The 15,895-nt window shown below is 54.1% G+C and overlaps 2 protein-coding genes across 2 annotated transcripts; both read right to left on the minus strand.

Moving 5' to 3' along the window:
• Window positions 1-353: 353 nt before the first annotated feature.
• Window positions 354-2,623, minus strand: CGCA056_v004563 (Aromatic amino acid aminotransferase; the record flags this gene model as incomplete). Its single annotated transcript, XM_037319818.1, has 4 exons — window positions 354-1,086; window positions 1,141-1,503; window positions 1,562-2,207; window positions 2,482-2,623. The coding sequence occupies 4 exons, from the start codon at window positions 2,621-2,623 to the stop codon at window positions 354-356; spliced, it is 1,884 nt and encodes a 627-aa protein (XP_037181534.1).
• An 877-nt stretch (window positions 2,624-3,500) lies between these two features.
• TRA1 (Transcription-associated protein 1) lies at window positions 3,501-15,212 on the minus strand (the record flags this gene model as incomplete). The annotated part of the gene is made up of 4 exons (XM_037319819.1): window positions 3,501-5,939; window positions 5,994-14,825; window positions 14,879-15,036; window positions 15,158-15,212. The coding sequence occupies 4 exons, from the start codon at window positions 15,210-15,212 to the stop codon at window positions 3,501-3,503; spliced, it is 11,484 nt and encodes a 3,827-aa protein (XP_037181527.1).
• Window positions 15,213-15,895: the final 683 nt, after the last annotated feature.

Raw genomic sequence — 15,895 nt, forward strand, 5'->3', positions numbered from 1 at the left:
GGTTTCTGAAACGGACGGGGCTACATTTTAGCATGGTTTGTGCTTGAGGCGTAATGGCAACTAGGAAATGTTGACCTCAATTCATCAATGGACAAATGATTCCCTTGAAAGCAACAAAAGTTTGGTCTGGCCCTGGACCGTGACGACTCAATTCCAACACGTGATTATGACTTTTTCTTGCTTTTGTACATGTCAGGGTTTTGGGAAAGCGTAGTTACTGTCAGGTAGCTACAAAAAAGTTCTCTATGCATTCTACCCTGTCTTTCAAGTGTGTGACATGCTTGCTATCTAGCCATGTGTTTCGGAAGCATCAATACTGAGGTCATCACGTTCGTTATCGCTTGAACATCCACTTAACATCCCATCCAAGTACCCAAGTTGCCCAGCCCTTCCTCCATCGCCTCCTCTTGAGCCGTTACCAGATCCCCAATCAACTCCTCAATCTCCTCCACCTTCTTAAGCCTCCAGAACCTCTGAATGGCCTCGGCAAGCCTCTCCGAGCAGCGATCCACATTCTCCTCCGTCTCCGCCGCAAAGCACAGCCGGAAGTACGCCCATCCCCTCTCCGCCCGGATCGCAGGCGTAGCGCTGAACATCATCCCAGGGCTCACCAGCACGCGGAAAGGCTTCTGCGTAGCGTAGATCATGAGCGCAGTCGACAGCTTCTCGCCGTCAATCAGCGGCAGGATCTTGCCGCCCGTGGCCATCCACAGAGGGTGCGTCTCGAAGCGCATGCGCAGCCAGATGAACATGCCGCCGCGCGGCCAGTCGAAGTCGTACAGCCGCGTCTTGCTGACGACGCCCCACTCCGCGTCCTCGAGGCTGCGCGGCGTCGACTGCTTAAGCTGGACGGCGCCGTCGTCGAGGATGGAGGACATGCGGTTCATGCGGCGCTCGTAGACGCCACGGAGCCCCTCGAGCCAGCGGACCCAGCCGTCCATCTTCCAGCCCTCGAACGTCTGCTTCTGTCGCGACGTCAGGGCTGCGAAGGCTGATCGCACGGCCGGGGGCTGCTCGCCCATGACCAGCTCTGCGACGGTCGACTGGACGAAGCCGGAGGGCTGTTGCGTCGTGACCTCGGTAATCCTACGACTCGGTAAGCGTTTGAGGTTGCGTGTTTGAGATAGCGGACTGACTTACCTCAGAAGACGCTCGATGATGGCCGGCTGGGCGGTGATCCAACCCAACCGGCATCCGGGAGCAATGGTCTTGGAGAATGTATCGAGACGAATGACTCTGCCGTCAACGTCGATACTTAAGAATGATGGTGTCAACGAGTCCAGGAACCGATATCCCGATGACTTGACGGGCTTGTAACTCGACGATGCAGTGGCGGGAACGGGTAGGCCTCTGTGTCTGGCCTCATCCTCAGCAGCGGACGGGTACTGCAGGTACCAGTACGGGTCATCTTCGACAATGATGACATCGTACTTGCTGGCAATCTCGTAGATCTCCTTGCGACGCTCAACAGGGAGCACGCCGCTAGTTGGGTTGTGGCCCATGCTGAGATTGAATGTTAGCAAACACTAATCCGCAACGTCGTATGCAGGGGAGAACTCACGTCACTGTGTACATGAAATGCGGTCTCCGACCATTGGCCTCATCCCAACCAGACAACAATTCATCCAAACCGCCAGGACCATAGGCAATCATGCCTACATTGTCCATCTCGACAGGCGCAACCTGCACGCCGCGAGGGAGCGCCTGCGTGAGAACCTGACTGTACACGAAGACCTCGCACAGCATGCCCTGTCTATCCCTAATGTTATTCTTCGCAGGGTTCCATGGGTTCGTCAGCAGCTCCAAGGTCTTGGAAAAGCCATCCGTGGAACCGCAGCTGAGAATGACCTCAGGACCGCCAAGGTAAGGCACATTGGGATGCAGGTGCTCCCTGGTGAACTGCCTCACGAAAGACCGCAGGGGAGGGTAGCCCTCGGCAGTGCCGTACTGCAGCGCCGTGGCGACGTCAATGCGCCGGAGCGGATCGAGCTCGGCATCGCTACCGGGGACGGTGACGTGCCGCGCCGCCTTGACGTCCTCCGTCTTATCCCGGCCGGATGTCTTGCCCCGGATCGGCAGTGTTGCTGCTGCGGCGCCGTTGGGTGCGCTATAAGTGGCGTCGGGGATCGGGGATGGCTCCCATCTTTCGGGCTTCGCGGCCTGCGCCTCGAGGGTGTCGAACGGGAACAAGCTCGAATGAGGTAGACCTGGGGCGCCCGATTGGTTAGCGACTCAGGTGCCTGGGGCGTTGTGCCGGGATCGGTTGGTGAATTGGGTCTGGGAATTGGTGTTGCGCAACATGGTGGTGGAAGCACGCCACGGAAGGTGTATATTGCGGCATGTATTGCGGCATCCTTCCCGCACGCCGCGCACGCGACATGGCACCGATTGACGCCATGCAACCACCATGAGTGCCGTATCCAGATCCCATATGTGGCTTGCAATGAAAAGAAGTGAAGACATGTAGACTTAGAAACTCACCTCCAGCTAGTTGACCAATGCCCGGAATCTGAAAGTACTTGTAGTACTCCTTCATCTTGCTCGGCTCTCTCGCCTTGGTCACATCGGAGTAATGGTGCTCCAGGTTCAGAGGCAGCTTCTTGTCCATTGCGGCGGCAGACATCTTTGACGACGGTGGGCGATAAGGCTTGAACGGCAGATCTGTCGTCGGTTGCATCGGCGGCATGGGAACGAAAGTGACCGTGTGTGCCATCGTAGTGGTTGGGCGTTTGTCGTGTAACGGGCTGGCCAAGATTCTTTAGACCAAAACGACGTCCGACTCGAGATCCCAACGATATGAGAGAAGGGATCGATCTAAAGATAAGAGTGAGAGTAGGGAAAGAGGAAAAGATACCAAGTACGAAAGAATCGAGGGGCCCCAGTTGAACCCCGGGATTACAAATCGTCATCCATCTCGAGGAAGGGTGCCCCGATAAGGAAGCTCAAGCTTGGCTCCGCCGGTGGCCGTTGATAAGGGCGTTCAAAGGCGTTTGACCGGGGTGTTTTCGAGGTGACAGGGATATCGGCTGTGGTTGACCGACCACTGACTAGTGAGTTCGGACTGTCACCGACTTCCCGGTGTTGGACCTGCAACCGGACCCCAGGTCGACCCCAGTTCCCCGGTTCCCGCCTCCCTAAGGCTGCGCCTGAAGGTTCAGTTCGTCCAAAACTCAAAGCACATCAACTCATCAATTCAAAGGCAAATTCAACTTCAGTTCTTCTTTAACAAATAAACCGTCTGATTAGCGGAGCAAACTTGCTCCAGTAGGGGTCTGATGATGGGCCTAACTTTTAGGCCGTACAAGTACAACAGGGAATCGTCATCTAAGCTGCATTTTCCCGAGTCCTCCCAACGCAGAATCGGATGCCTTTTCCTCCGTCCCCATCGCATCCCAGAACGCCTTGCTCAAATAATACAGAAAACAAGATCAATCGACAGTATAATCATCTTCGCCTCTCCTCTCCATTCCTTTCCGCCAGCTTTTCCCCAAGCTGGTCTCTTACAAGTACGGCATCCAGAGCGCATCGCACTGGGCCAAGTTCATGGGATTGACGGCCTTGGCTACTAGATCAATCACCGTTTGGTTGGCTGGTAGGTTGCCAACCGGGCTCTGCGCCAGGCTAACTGCACGCTTCACGACTGAGTCGCTGTTGACCTGAACAGATTCGCGGAGCTGGTTCTCCGTCATCTGGACCGTTCGGTGGGAGCTCGTGAACCAGAAGATCATCTCATCGCGCACAAACAACGTGAGGGCGTGCTCCAACTCGTACTCTGGCTCCGTGAGGCAGCGCGCGATAGCCATCAGAGCGCAGCTGAAAATGCCTTCTGTCGCCAAAGGTCCCATGAGCGTCTGGAGGTTGGGCGTCAGACGGAATGGCACTGGCTCCGGGTTATGGAAGAAAGGCTTGGCGGCGCTCATGTAGGCCATGAGCTCTGAGCCCCAAATGTTACCCGATCCACGGGCGATGTTGATCTTTTGCGGGTATCGGTTATGCATGTAGAGGATGTATGTCATAAAGGTAAGGGCGGCAAGCTGGTATGAGAATTGTCTCCTGAACAGCCAGAATTCGGTGAAATCGGGGAAGGCTCTCTGGAAGTATTCCAGGGCTAGGTTGTGAGGAACCCACTTCTCCTGGATGGCGTGGAACACTTCAAGACGTGCAGTCGCGCTTTGCTCAGCATGCTTCGAGTTCTTCGTGTCAAGGACGCCGCGAAGCTTCTCCATGGTGAAGAGCACGGGGTCGTCCTTGGACATGCCGTGACGCCGGCAGTGATCTTCGTAGACGCTCTGAAGAGTGATGTATGAAGTGTCCTCCTGGACGATGCGGATATGAGGCGCCAGAGGCACCATCAAGGGAAGAGTGAACTGGAGATCGCGGCGACGGGACTCCTTTCTTCTGCCCAGGGTCTGGTTCAATTGTCGGAACAGCTGCAAGATGCGCTCCTCGCGGCGGCAATGCCTTGCGGCGGGATGCTGGACAGCCCAAGAATGGACACTTCCATCGTGTCCGCGCATCTGGATGCGGCGGTACGATGCACTGATTGATCTTACCAATTCAACATTGGGTAAGAAGCGCTCGATGCGAATGAAGTCCTGGTTCTTGTCCTTGTGTTGCAAGTACTGTCCAGGTATCTCGACATCGTCAAACCTCTGGTAACGGAACTCTGACAGATGTGGCGAAAATTGCTCCAAGGAGACGCGGGTAGTTCTGCGGTCAAGCTTCTCTTCAAACTTGTTGCGCCACCGGCGAAGCTTGTGGATATACTCGTACATTGTCGGCTTGAAATCCACAAAATCTGCTTCAAATGATTTCTTGATGTGAGCAGGCAGGATCGTTTCAGCGAAGCGGGTAATATTGGTCTCGGTCGCGGAAGGAAGCTTGACGTCCTTGGCAAAGGAAGAAGGCATGCGACTGACGTATGCCAGAGCATCGTTGAGAAGGGCGACAATGAGTCGGTAGGCGTCTTCGTCGGGAGGGCACTTGAAGTGCTTCTGAATCTGGTCGACCATAGTCTCCATTGATAGTGCAAGTAGAGGGAAGGCTGTCTTCAAGGCACTCATGATCTCCTCCGTAAGTTCCCAAGGCGGCTTCTTCTGACCAGCAGCCGATGCCTGGTCGCCTGTGGCCGCAGTGCCGTTGGCGTCATTGCCCTCAGTCTTGACGGCGGCATTCGCATCACCGCCGCTGGCAGTTCCAGGTCTTGAGCCGGAGGCGTCAGGCTTGGCAACACCGTCTTGTTTGGGTTGTTGTGGTGATGCGCTGGGTTTGCCGTTGGTTTGTGCTGACTGAGCGCGCTGGCGGGCCTTCTCCTTAGCCTCTTGGTTCTTCTTGATAACCAGCATGTCTTCCCTGTTGGTGCGAAGCTGGAAGTAAAGCGCCTGGGGATAGGACCTGGCAATCTTGACGAGGATCTGGTGCACCCTTGGAGCTTCCTTGTGGCCGAGACCGGTAAGGAGCTGAGGAATGAAGGTGATCCAGTACCAGACAGGGGTTTCGCCCTTGAAGTCGTCAAAACCGGCAGCGATCGATCCATTGGCGTCGTCAAGACTGAGAAGCCACAGGATGCGGGCAATGAGCTTCCGCGACTTTGCGTTCTTGTAGCTTCCGGCAGCTTGCAGGTACGACGTGAGAGCTTGTCGTGCAGAGTTGATGTCTGATGGATCCTCCTTGTACTTGCGTTCGTTGAAGTAACCCCATTCGGCCCAAGCCTTGGCAGCGGTAATGTCGAAGTACAACGCCGTCCCATAAGCGGAATCAGCTTCCTCCTTTTGCTTGAGCTTCTCCAGGAACATGCCCTTCAGCGTATAAAACTCGGCCTTTTGCGGCGGGTTGAAGTAGTTGAGGTTTGTGTTGTTGATCACATCCAACCCGCTCGTGAGTTCTTCAGGGTTCTCGTAGTGACACTTGGCTTGCTCTCTCAGCTTTAGGAAAGCTTCCTGGATCTCGATGTTAGGGAGAGTGTAGATCCTGCTCAACTGCGTGATGCAAACTTCAGGCAGACTATGCTTGCGAGCAACATGCGCGAACCGATTGATGATCCAAGCCGTCTCGTGGTACCCACGGTATGCGAAAGACGCGCCACTAGCATTTTGTCCACCCCCTTGAGGCAGCAACTGCAAATAGGTCTGGTTGATGAGGCCAAATATGTGTTGACGCCAGGTGACGAGATCTTGCCAAGCAGTAATATCGTCCCAAACGTTAGGCAAACGATCACGCCAAGCACCGAGCAGCAGCTTGAGTTCTCCTGATTTGACGTCGAGATTGGACTGGTTGGTGCTAGCAAGGCTGTTGCAGATAACGCTGGCATCGTGCAACTCGACCAGCTGCTGGAAGTTCTGGAGAAGCGGGATGTGAGCCTTTGTGAGTTGCCTCGGAAGCTGGTGCCACTTCCGAATAGAGAGCTGAATGGCCTCATCGCAAGACTTGGCAAATTCCTGAGGTGTCTCCTGCTTGTTGTAGTACTTCAAAAGCGACATGAAGGCCTGGAAGAAAGCCCGACGAGGAGTAGGTGCGTCCATGACACCCTTGATCAGGTTGTCCAAGGCCTCTCTATGTTCTTGGGTCTGCCACATCTCCGTGTTGTTTCTCCAGGCGCATTCCAAAAGCAAGTCTTGGAAGTTTTCATGTTTGGCAAAGTCCTGGAGGATCTCCCATTGTTGCAGCTTCTGAGCACACAGCACCCAGTGGTCTTCCCAGAGAACGTACTCTCCCTGGGAAAATGGGATAACACCGGTGCGCGCCTTGATTTGAGCGGCCTCATACATCTTCTGAGCCTTATCCCACATTCCGTTTTGTTCATAAGACAAGGCCGCATTTGTCTCGACGAATTGGCAACGTCTGCGCCACGTGCCATAGAACAGATCGTCTTCCTGCAATGAAGCGTACAACTCCACGAGGGCATCCAGGTTACTTTCTCTGACAACCGCCGACTCAACTTCTGGCTTGATCGCAGCGTTCTCGAGTTGAACAAGGGCAGTGTACCAGGCATCATACGTCTTCGCCTCATACTTCAGAACGTGCGGTGGGATCTTGCAGTCGGGCCATGCCTTCGCAGCACCTTCGAGGAGAGATTGAACGACATTGGGCCGCTTGTCGATCTGGCGGCTGTGGTAGTCTTTGGTGAGGAGGGCAACCATGCCACGCTCGAGATCTGTGCGCTCTTCCTTCATGGTCGCAGACCAGTAGATAGGGAACAGAGAAATCCACAGCTGATGAGCCAGCGTGTTGTCGACGTGTTGGAGCTGGGTCAAGGGCTCGATGAGATCGCGAACCTTTACATCCCCAAGCTCAATCATAAAGCGTCGGTGGGAGGCCATCAGCGCGTCAAACTTGTCATCCGACATATTGGCAGGCTCTCTAGTGTCCTTGGCATGAATCGAGAAGAGCTGGGTGATGGAAAGCGTCTTGAAGTCTTCGTGATGAAGCTGGATGCTGTTGTTCAATTCCACTGCACCGAGGAGAAGATGCGATGCTTGAGCCAACCAGTAGCTTTCGCCCAAAGTGTCCCAATTTTGAGATGTGAGCACATAGGCGAGTCGGGCACTAGCCGTTTTGGAGAGACTCTTGTCGAAGATCGTCATAAACCGGTTCCGCATCTCAACGTCTTGAGCACGGGTGCCGATGAGGAAGGCATGTTCCATGCGCACCGTCAACTCTGTCCTCGTAATCTTGGGGTCCTCGTAAATGCGAATGACCAGCTCTAAGAATTTCGTGAGCATTGTAGGGTCTTGCCGATGTTCGAAAGAGAGCATTTTATGCAGCACCGCAGTCTTTTCCTTGAGAGTAGGCCAAGTGCCTTCAGAGCGGAAAACCCAGCCTTCTACCATGTTGAGAATTTCTTCGCAAAGGGGAATGTGCATAGACTTCTCGACAAGTGTGGCCAAAACACTCAGGAAGGGGCGTCTGTTGTCACCCAAGACTTCCATCCGCAGAGCAACGACTTGAATAGCCTTGAGCATGAGGCTTGTGGAAACTTCAAGGTCGTAGCTTGACATCTCTCCAGTGGGCGCGTTGGGATCCTGCGCTCGAGGGGGCTGGCCAGGCTGGTGATTGGCAACGGCAGTGTAGTGCTGAACATGCTCACGCGCAAGCTTGCTCTGCAGAGCTTTCATCAGAACAGGGATGTGTTGGTCGATGACTGTAGGCTTTCGGTTGCCGAGGGACCACAGAATATTGACTCCAGATCCATAGTGGCCAGCAGCCATTGCCTCGCCGGCGATGGTCGAAAGAGACTGTATAATCTCAGAGTTCTGAGATTCGGATTCGCCCTCGGCATCAGCGTCTTCCATTGGAATATCCTCTGGTACCGCATCAAGGACTCGCTTGATCGTCGACTTGATATCGCGGTCGTCATCGTATTTCTTGTCTGCGAGATGCAAGCAATCCTGAAGCTCGGGATTTTCGCTCTTGAGAGCCTTGTCCAAAACCTTCTGAACGTGGGTCATGTTTCGCGCGATCCAGTCGTCCGACTTGAAGTTGAGAATGATGCGAACAACTTGGAGAGTGTTAATGATGTTCGTGATGAATTTCTCGTCGAACTTCTCCTTATCGGCAGGGTCTGCTGAAAGAATGTTCTGCGTCTTCTCGCTGGCCAAAACGACATCGGTGACATTAGGGAAGAGGTCAACGTCCAGATCTCCCCAGTACTGAGGTTGAAGGAGGTTGTAGAATAGAGACATGGCCTTCTTGCACAGTTCGGTGGAAGCAGGCGGCATAGCCGGGCCGTTCGTGGCAACAGAGTCTCGCGTCCGCGTGGAGGGAAGCTGGTAACGCTCATTGAGTTGGGCGATGAACTCAACGAGGTACTTGACCATTCTCTGCCGACCAATCACTGGAATGACGTATTCCGCCCTCTCAGGTGCCTGCCTAGCGGCTGGAGGCGAGGACATGGGCTGGTCGCTGTCCAGCTTCCGCTTCTTGGACTGTGGCGATTCGGAAATCGAGCGTGTCACAGCGTCGCCTTTGCCCTCAACGCGTCTTTGTTCCCAGAGCCAGATCAACCACATCATGTTAAGAGCGAGCTTCTTCGACTCGTTGGATGGGTTGGGAGGGGCAGCAACCTTTCTCAGAGACTGGATGATGAGCATAGCGTACTTATCCCTAGACTCGTAGAACAGGTCGGGGTGCTTGACAAGGAAGTGGAAGATGCTTGTCATTTGCTGTACGTTCTGGCCTTCGTCCGCGAGAATCTTTCGTGGCGCCAACGCCCAGCCGGCGTTGCGGTCATTGGGCTGAGTTCCAAGGCGTTTCGGTAAGACCGGTGCAATCAACTCGAGAGCTTGCGTGACAAGGGCTCTACCCTCGTTTTGGTTGGTTCGCAACAGGGATAGGTACACCTGAGTGACGATCTTAACTGGTGTCTCATACAAGGCAATGAAGTATCCTATGACGACATAAGCAGCATGTTTGTTGATAACATCGTCGAGGCGGATGAAAGTCCAGCAACTCTTAATGATATCCTTTCTCGCCTCCTGGAATATGTGGGAGTGGTACTTCACCAGCATAGCCGACAGCTGGAGAACCTCAAACTTAGTGTGGTCGATGCCAGGCTGTGCGACATCGTCGTAGTCATGCTGGCTTGTGTCCTGATGCGTTTTCCAGATCTTAGCGGTGATCGCATCGATGATGGCCTTGTCCATGAACCGGCCCTTGGTTTGGGGAGGTTGATTCCAGTGTCGCTGGACATCCATGGCAACGATTGGATTCACAATGTTGTGCAGGAGGAAGCATTTCATCTTCTGGGAAACATTCTTGGCGGGATAGGATTCCAGACACTTGAGCACCGTGGCCTTCCAGAACTCCACCGAGTCGCTACTGATGATGTTTTTGTAAATGTAGGTTATCAGAGGCTGCGAAGTGCGGAAGTCGTCTGTGGTCACAGAGTCCACCAGGCTGAAGAGAGGCTCGAGATCTCGCGGGTTGCGCTCCAGCGACTTGATGAAGATGGACATCAATTGCTCTGATGCTTGGCATGCAGGAAGTCTGAGGTTGGGCGACAGAGTGTGTGCTCGCATTTGCTTCTCTAGTTCCTTGCCAACACCCTTCAGCCAGTTGAGGTGCTCCTTCTTCTCCAACCAAGCGTCTGACCCAGTTGACAGAGTCAATGAGTAGAGGACTTGGATGGCGTTTACAACGGCAACAAACTTTGTGTCCTTGTTCTGTTGGATGGTGCTGTTGCAGAAGTCGATCAGGGCCTGTACGTTGCCAGCCACTGTCTCTCGCAGAGGAGCACTCTCTGGATGTCGGATGACCTGAGAGAGGAATCGTCCATACTTAAGATCCTCAAGTTTGGGCAGAAGATAAGTCCAGACCTCATTAGGATAGCGGTTGATGAACTTGTAAAGAGGCGCGCGGAATGGGCTCTCGTGGGTGCGACGAAGCTTCTCCTCAAGCTCTAGAGACAGATCGATCAGTCTCTGCTTGAACCCTTCTGCTTGTGGGGGCAGGAGGTGGAAGATATTGAAGACTGCTGCGACGATCTTCATCTGCTGGTTCTGCTCAAAGAACGTGAAAGCGAGTGGTTGAAGCACCTCTGGGGCGGCGAGAACCTTGACGTGGTCGAGTAGACGGGCGCCAATCTCCACCTTGAAGTACGTAGTAAGGAGCTTCAAGAGACGACCGAGGTTGTCGAGTCCGTGTGTAGTCAGCTTCTTGGCATCTTGCAGACTGGCCAGCACCGGTCGAAGACCTCCCTGAAGCAGGTCCTTGGGCAACTTTTGATGTGCTTCCAGTGTGTTCTTGAGGGCGCTGTTTGCTGCATCGATCGTGGCCTTGGAGTCCGAATAGAGACACTTGAAGAAGACCGACACAACCTTTGAACGAGTCGGGTGGCTGCCTTGTTTAAGCGGAGCAAATTCCTCGAAACTGGTCGCCGTGCTGAGAATATTGATGCAGGCGACCCGAAGATTCACAATGTACTCATGTGTCCTGAACTCTCCAGGCTTGTTGGCCAAAGACTCGTCGCTGGCGTCAGCCAGAGCCAGTGACTCCATAAGTAGTCTGTTCAAGTTGTCGTCAAACGTTACCCACTCCTTTCTCAAGGTCATGTGGTATGTCATGGCGTCGATGTAGCCGATCTGGATGGGGAACGGCAAGGCGCGGAGAGGCTTGGAGTAGATGGGTTGGAGGAAACGCTCCTTGTAAGGCTCAATCACCTCCCATACGGCACAGCCGGCTGCCTTGGCGATCAGCTCCAGGGATCGCTTGGCGGTCTCACGAACGTGGCGATTCATGTGCGACAACTCGGTATTGAATTGCATGCAGATCTGGGCGAGGCGAGATCGTTGGGGCGCTTGACCTTGAGCTGAGGGTTGCGGGGGCAGGGCATCTTCCTTCTTAATGTTCTTCGTAATCCTGTGAAGCAGCGTCTCCAATGTGGCTTGCGCAGATCTCCTCGTCTTCTCCGGAAGATCATGGGGCATATCCTTGATGACGTACATGAGCGCTCTGATGAACTCAGTTTGTTTGCTCAAGATCCATTGGTCGCCAAGGTCCAGCTCAGTCAAAAGGAAGTTGATGCCGAGAGAACCGCCCGTCTTGGTGAACCACTCCTCTTCGTAGCAGCCATGGCAGAAGGTAGAACTCAGATGGCTGAAGAATGCTAGCCGTGCCACGTTTTGGTCGGATCCGAAGATTGTGGCGGCGGAGTCGTAAACCTCACGAATCGCGCGCTGCGCAGCCTCCCGCACATCGGGATGGTCTGAGGCCAAAGATTCCACAATGGCGTCAGAGAACACCCGAGTGTCAATGAAGAGCGGGCCCTCTCCGGCCTTCGGATTGAATGGACTCAGGATTCGCTTCATCTCAATAAGAGTGCGTCCAACCTCAATGATGGTGAAGTGTCTGCAGATGTTCATGAGGAAAGCGTTGGCCTCTTCCTTGAACTCTGGCAAGGACTCGGCAAACATGATGGCCTTGAGCAACCGCCGGAGCAAATCATCCTGCTCGTCCTTCTTGGGTATCGATCTGTCCCGGTCAGATGTCTCGAAGGCGGCGAAGTCGAAGTCAATCTTCTTTTGAAGCAAGTCCTGTGCCTGGAGACGCACCAGCCTTGGCAGGTCGTCGGGTAGATTCTCGAAGCCGATTCTCATCTTGAGCTGAGACTTGATAAAATGGAACGACTGCTTCTTGTAGTAGGCGTCATATTGGCGAGACTGGCTGCCCTTGCCTTTTGGCTGTTCCATCAACTTCCTGATCGCAAAATCCACACCAGTTTCAGCAGGGAACGCTCTGTCCTTCTTGGAACCAACGAGGCGGATGTCAAAGCTAGTAGGGTCGTCGGCGAAGTTCTTGTACGAGAGGGGTTGTGCGTCGGTCATGAACTTGCGGTTGCGGCCTCCTAGTTTGCCCAAGATGCGCATAGTCGTGTGGGCGTGGAAATGGCTGTAGGGATGCGGCTTGAGATGATCAAACAGGGCTGTCATCAACTCATCAATGACTGGCGCCATGATCGGGTCGAGATAGTCTGCAGTGAGGTTGTCGACGCAGAGCTCTAGTGTCCGCAGCCCTTGACCGACGAGATCGGTTCCAGCTCGTAGCGCGACGACAAGTGGTCGCATCAAGAAGCTGAGATGTGGCAACAGGTTACTCAGCCTCGCAGGCACGGTCAAACACAGTTCAACGTAGAGATCCCGTTCGGCAGGCTTTCTTGCTGCCATGAGCAGATTGTTGAGGACGTCCAGGAGCATCTCGAGAAGCGGCAGGATCTGCTTGTAGAGGTGCTCGAACTTCCCACCACCTATGCTTCTGAACAGTGACCTCAACAGGAGGAAGTAGTTCATTGGCTCCTCCGCTTTGGTCGAAAGCTCGATGGACTTGGTGACAATATCCACAACGTGAGGAAGAAGGACTTGCTCGTTCTGGTTGGCAAACAACGTGACGGCCATGAAAGCCAGCTTGAACAGCCTCAAAAGAATCGACGACTTCTTCACGTCTGCTGAACCGACTTGGTCGATCCGTTCCATCAGGAAGCGCAGCAGCATACCGCAAAAGCTAGGTGAAGTAGCTTCGCTGGCGAGGAAGAACTGGGGGATGTGGAGCAGACCGGTGTGTTCAAAGATCATGTCATATAGGTGAGGAATCTCTTGCTGGAAGACCTCGTGGAACGTGGCGGGGTCTATGCAGTGGAAGACGGTTGCAAAGGTCTCAAGAAGTTCCTTTTCTTCCTTGCTGCTAGAAACCATGTAAAAGTTGGCCATGTACTCGACTGGTGACATGTACTGAGACTCGGTGGCGGGCTTCTCAATTTCGTAGTAGCGGAAGACATATGCTCCCTCCCTGAACAGCTTCACAATGACATTGACTTCTTCGGCAGTGAAGCCGTAGGCGACGTCTTGCCAGTGTGCTGGAGCGTTTGTCAGGTCAACGTTGGTGTTGACGTTGCAGGTCCTCAACTGGTAGAAGGTGTTCTTCAAACCATTCATCAGGTTCTTGAAGAGGAACTTGTTGTCAACGACAGGATCTGCCCCTCGATCCCTAGGGTTTGAAGTCTTGATAGGCATGGCAGTGAAGATATCTGTCTCATCCCAATCCGGAGGGTGGTCCTTTTCCGCGAGGTAGCTGTCCTGGGTTCCGTCAGCGGCCTGCTGGGCGTAGAGTTTCGAGAGCTTCACTGCATTGGGGTATTGTCGATTCATGGCCACGAACTTGTCACCGATGGCGTTCAGGATCATGATGAGGTAGTGCCGTGCGTCGACCTTGTTGGGCATCTTTGCGATGCACTCCGCCATGTTGAGTAAAAGCTTGGCGCTCATAGTCTGAAAGCTTGTTCCCGGGAAGTTGTCTTGCAAGTTTTTGGTGTATACCTCGACCGTTTTACGAATTTGTTCCGGTGTGAGGCTGTCGCGGACATGATGGATCAGGTCCGCAAGCATGCTGTAGGCAAGTGGCCGCATCGTCTCGTACACTGTCAGGCCATCGCCAATGAGAGTCTTCTCGTCGAGGAGTTCATCAATCTTAGGGAGGAAGATTTTTCTAAAGTTGAAGTTGATGATATGCCTGATAGCAACAAGCAACTCCTTGCGCGCACCTGATTTCTCACGAGGGCAATCCTGGAGAAGCCGTACCACAATCTCGGGGAGGGTCGGGAGGAAGTCGGTAAGCTGCTGCGAGTACTGGCGCAAGAGGTAGGCCAAAAAGCTCATGGTCTTAACTTGGGCGGTGATGAACTCTCCAAAGGCGGCTCTGTTCTTAATGAGAGGACTGACTCCTGTGAAGATCTGACCCCTGGCCTTGGCGTCGGCATGAGCTTGCTTCTGAGCGCTTGCCTGAAGGCACAAGAACCCCTTGATGAGCGGAACGAAGGCCTTAACGTTCGTAGCGACGGTCGTGCGGTATACTTGGAAGACAGAAACCACTATGATTGGGCATTCTGACAGGACCTTGAAAGATTGCATGCCTTTCAGCAGCATCCGGTTCTGTTGTTGGGGATCCGGACCAAGATCTGTGACAGACGCGACGGGCGAGCCCGGTCGAGGGGATTGGAAATTCGTTTGAGAGCTTCCTGGGGTCGACGGGGCTCCAGAGCTTGATGCCGTGGCGAGAGAGGTGTTGTCCAACTGCTCGCGGACGACCTTCTCCATCTGCTCAAAGAGCTCCTGGATCAGGTTGAGGAACGCCTGGACCTTGCCCTGCAAGACCTTGTGCTGATGGCGCATGACATCAGATATGATCTTAACACACAATGTCGCATTTTCCTCGTTGTCCGTCCGGACCAATTGCATCAACAGGTCGACGACTTCTTCGGCGTAGGGTTCGAAGGCCTCGGGGGGTGTCGGCGTCGTCGGCAGTCGGTGGAGGATCTCGAGGATGCAGTTCCGGAGTTTCTTCCATCAAGGTCAGCAGGGTACGTACCACCTTGTGCAACACAGCAGCTTACCTGCTCCGGGGAGCTGCTCTGGAAGATGCATGGTCCTCTGAGGGTATTGATGAAGATAGGGACGAGCTTCTTCAGGAATGGTGCGTAGATGGGACCGTTAATGTAGTGGTCGATACTGTCGCGTAAGGTAGTCGCCGCTTCTACCTTGACTCTTGCATCTATTGACGTCACATGTCAGACATTTCACCATCAGAAGCGATGCGCCTTGCAGCGGGGTCGTGCATCGTGAGATCGCATTGTGGGGGAGAGGGAGGGTGCAAAGGTCGCGGCGGAGCGTACCTGTTTCGGGAGTGCTGAGTCGCTTGACAATATCATCAATGGTGGTGCCAGACATGGCGGCGTCAATGGCCCCTTCGGGACGCGTGATTCGTTCCCATGCGTGGGAGGAAAAGATGTCGTGGATCGGTCGTGTCGCGGCGAGGCTGATGTAGATGAAGATGCGCGCGCCGGGGCTGGAGGGGTATCTAGTTGGGTTTGTAGATGAAGGAGGAAGAAAAAATCAAAAGTCGCTGTGGAAGAAGAAGACAGTGAATTACTCAGAGTTCGACGTTGCCTGCAGCTGCCTTTTAGGTGCGCCTTGTGGTTGGGAGGCGGACAAAATGGTTCCCAGTCACCAACAGGTCGCGCGGCTTGTCTAATTGGATTTTACGCTCCAGGCTCGACCGAACTTCGAAATTTCCCAAAGCCGTCGCGAAGCTGGGGGCAGCAGCCGCCAAATCATTTGGCGCTAGGCGCTGTAACAATATTGATCCGGCAGGAGGTATCCACCCGGAGTGCAGCCGGCCCGCGATTGTAGCAGGGGCAAGCTGGGGACGCTCTTATCGCGGCCATCAAGCTCTTATCGCGTCTGCCCGGCGGCTTCTCCAGGTGGAGGCCGGAAATCCGGAGGTGGGCCGGGATCGCACTTCACTCTCCGGCCACCTTCCTTCGGTTCCGGGTTCTTTGACGTTTGTTCGATTGCAAAGCTTGCTGTATGTATGCTATGTTTTCTCATTTCACTGGCGATTTCTTGTGAGA

The sequence above is a fragment of the Colletotrichum aenigma genome, assembly GCF_013390185.1.
Source record: "Colletotrichum aenigma strain Cg56 chromosome Unknown KSG_Cg56_contig03, whole genome shotgun sequence".
Taxonomy (NCBI): domain Eukaryota; kingdom Fungi; phylum Ascomycota; class Sordariomycetes; order Glomerellales; family Glomerellaceae; genus Colletotrichum; species Colletotrichum aenigma.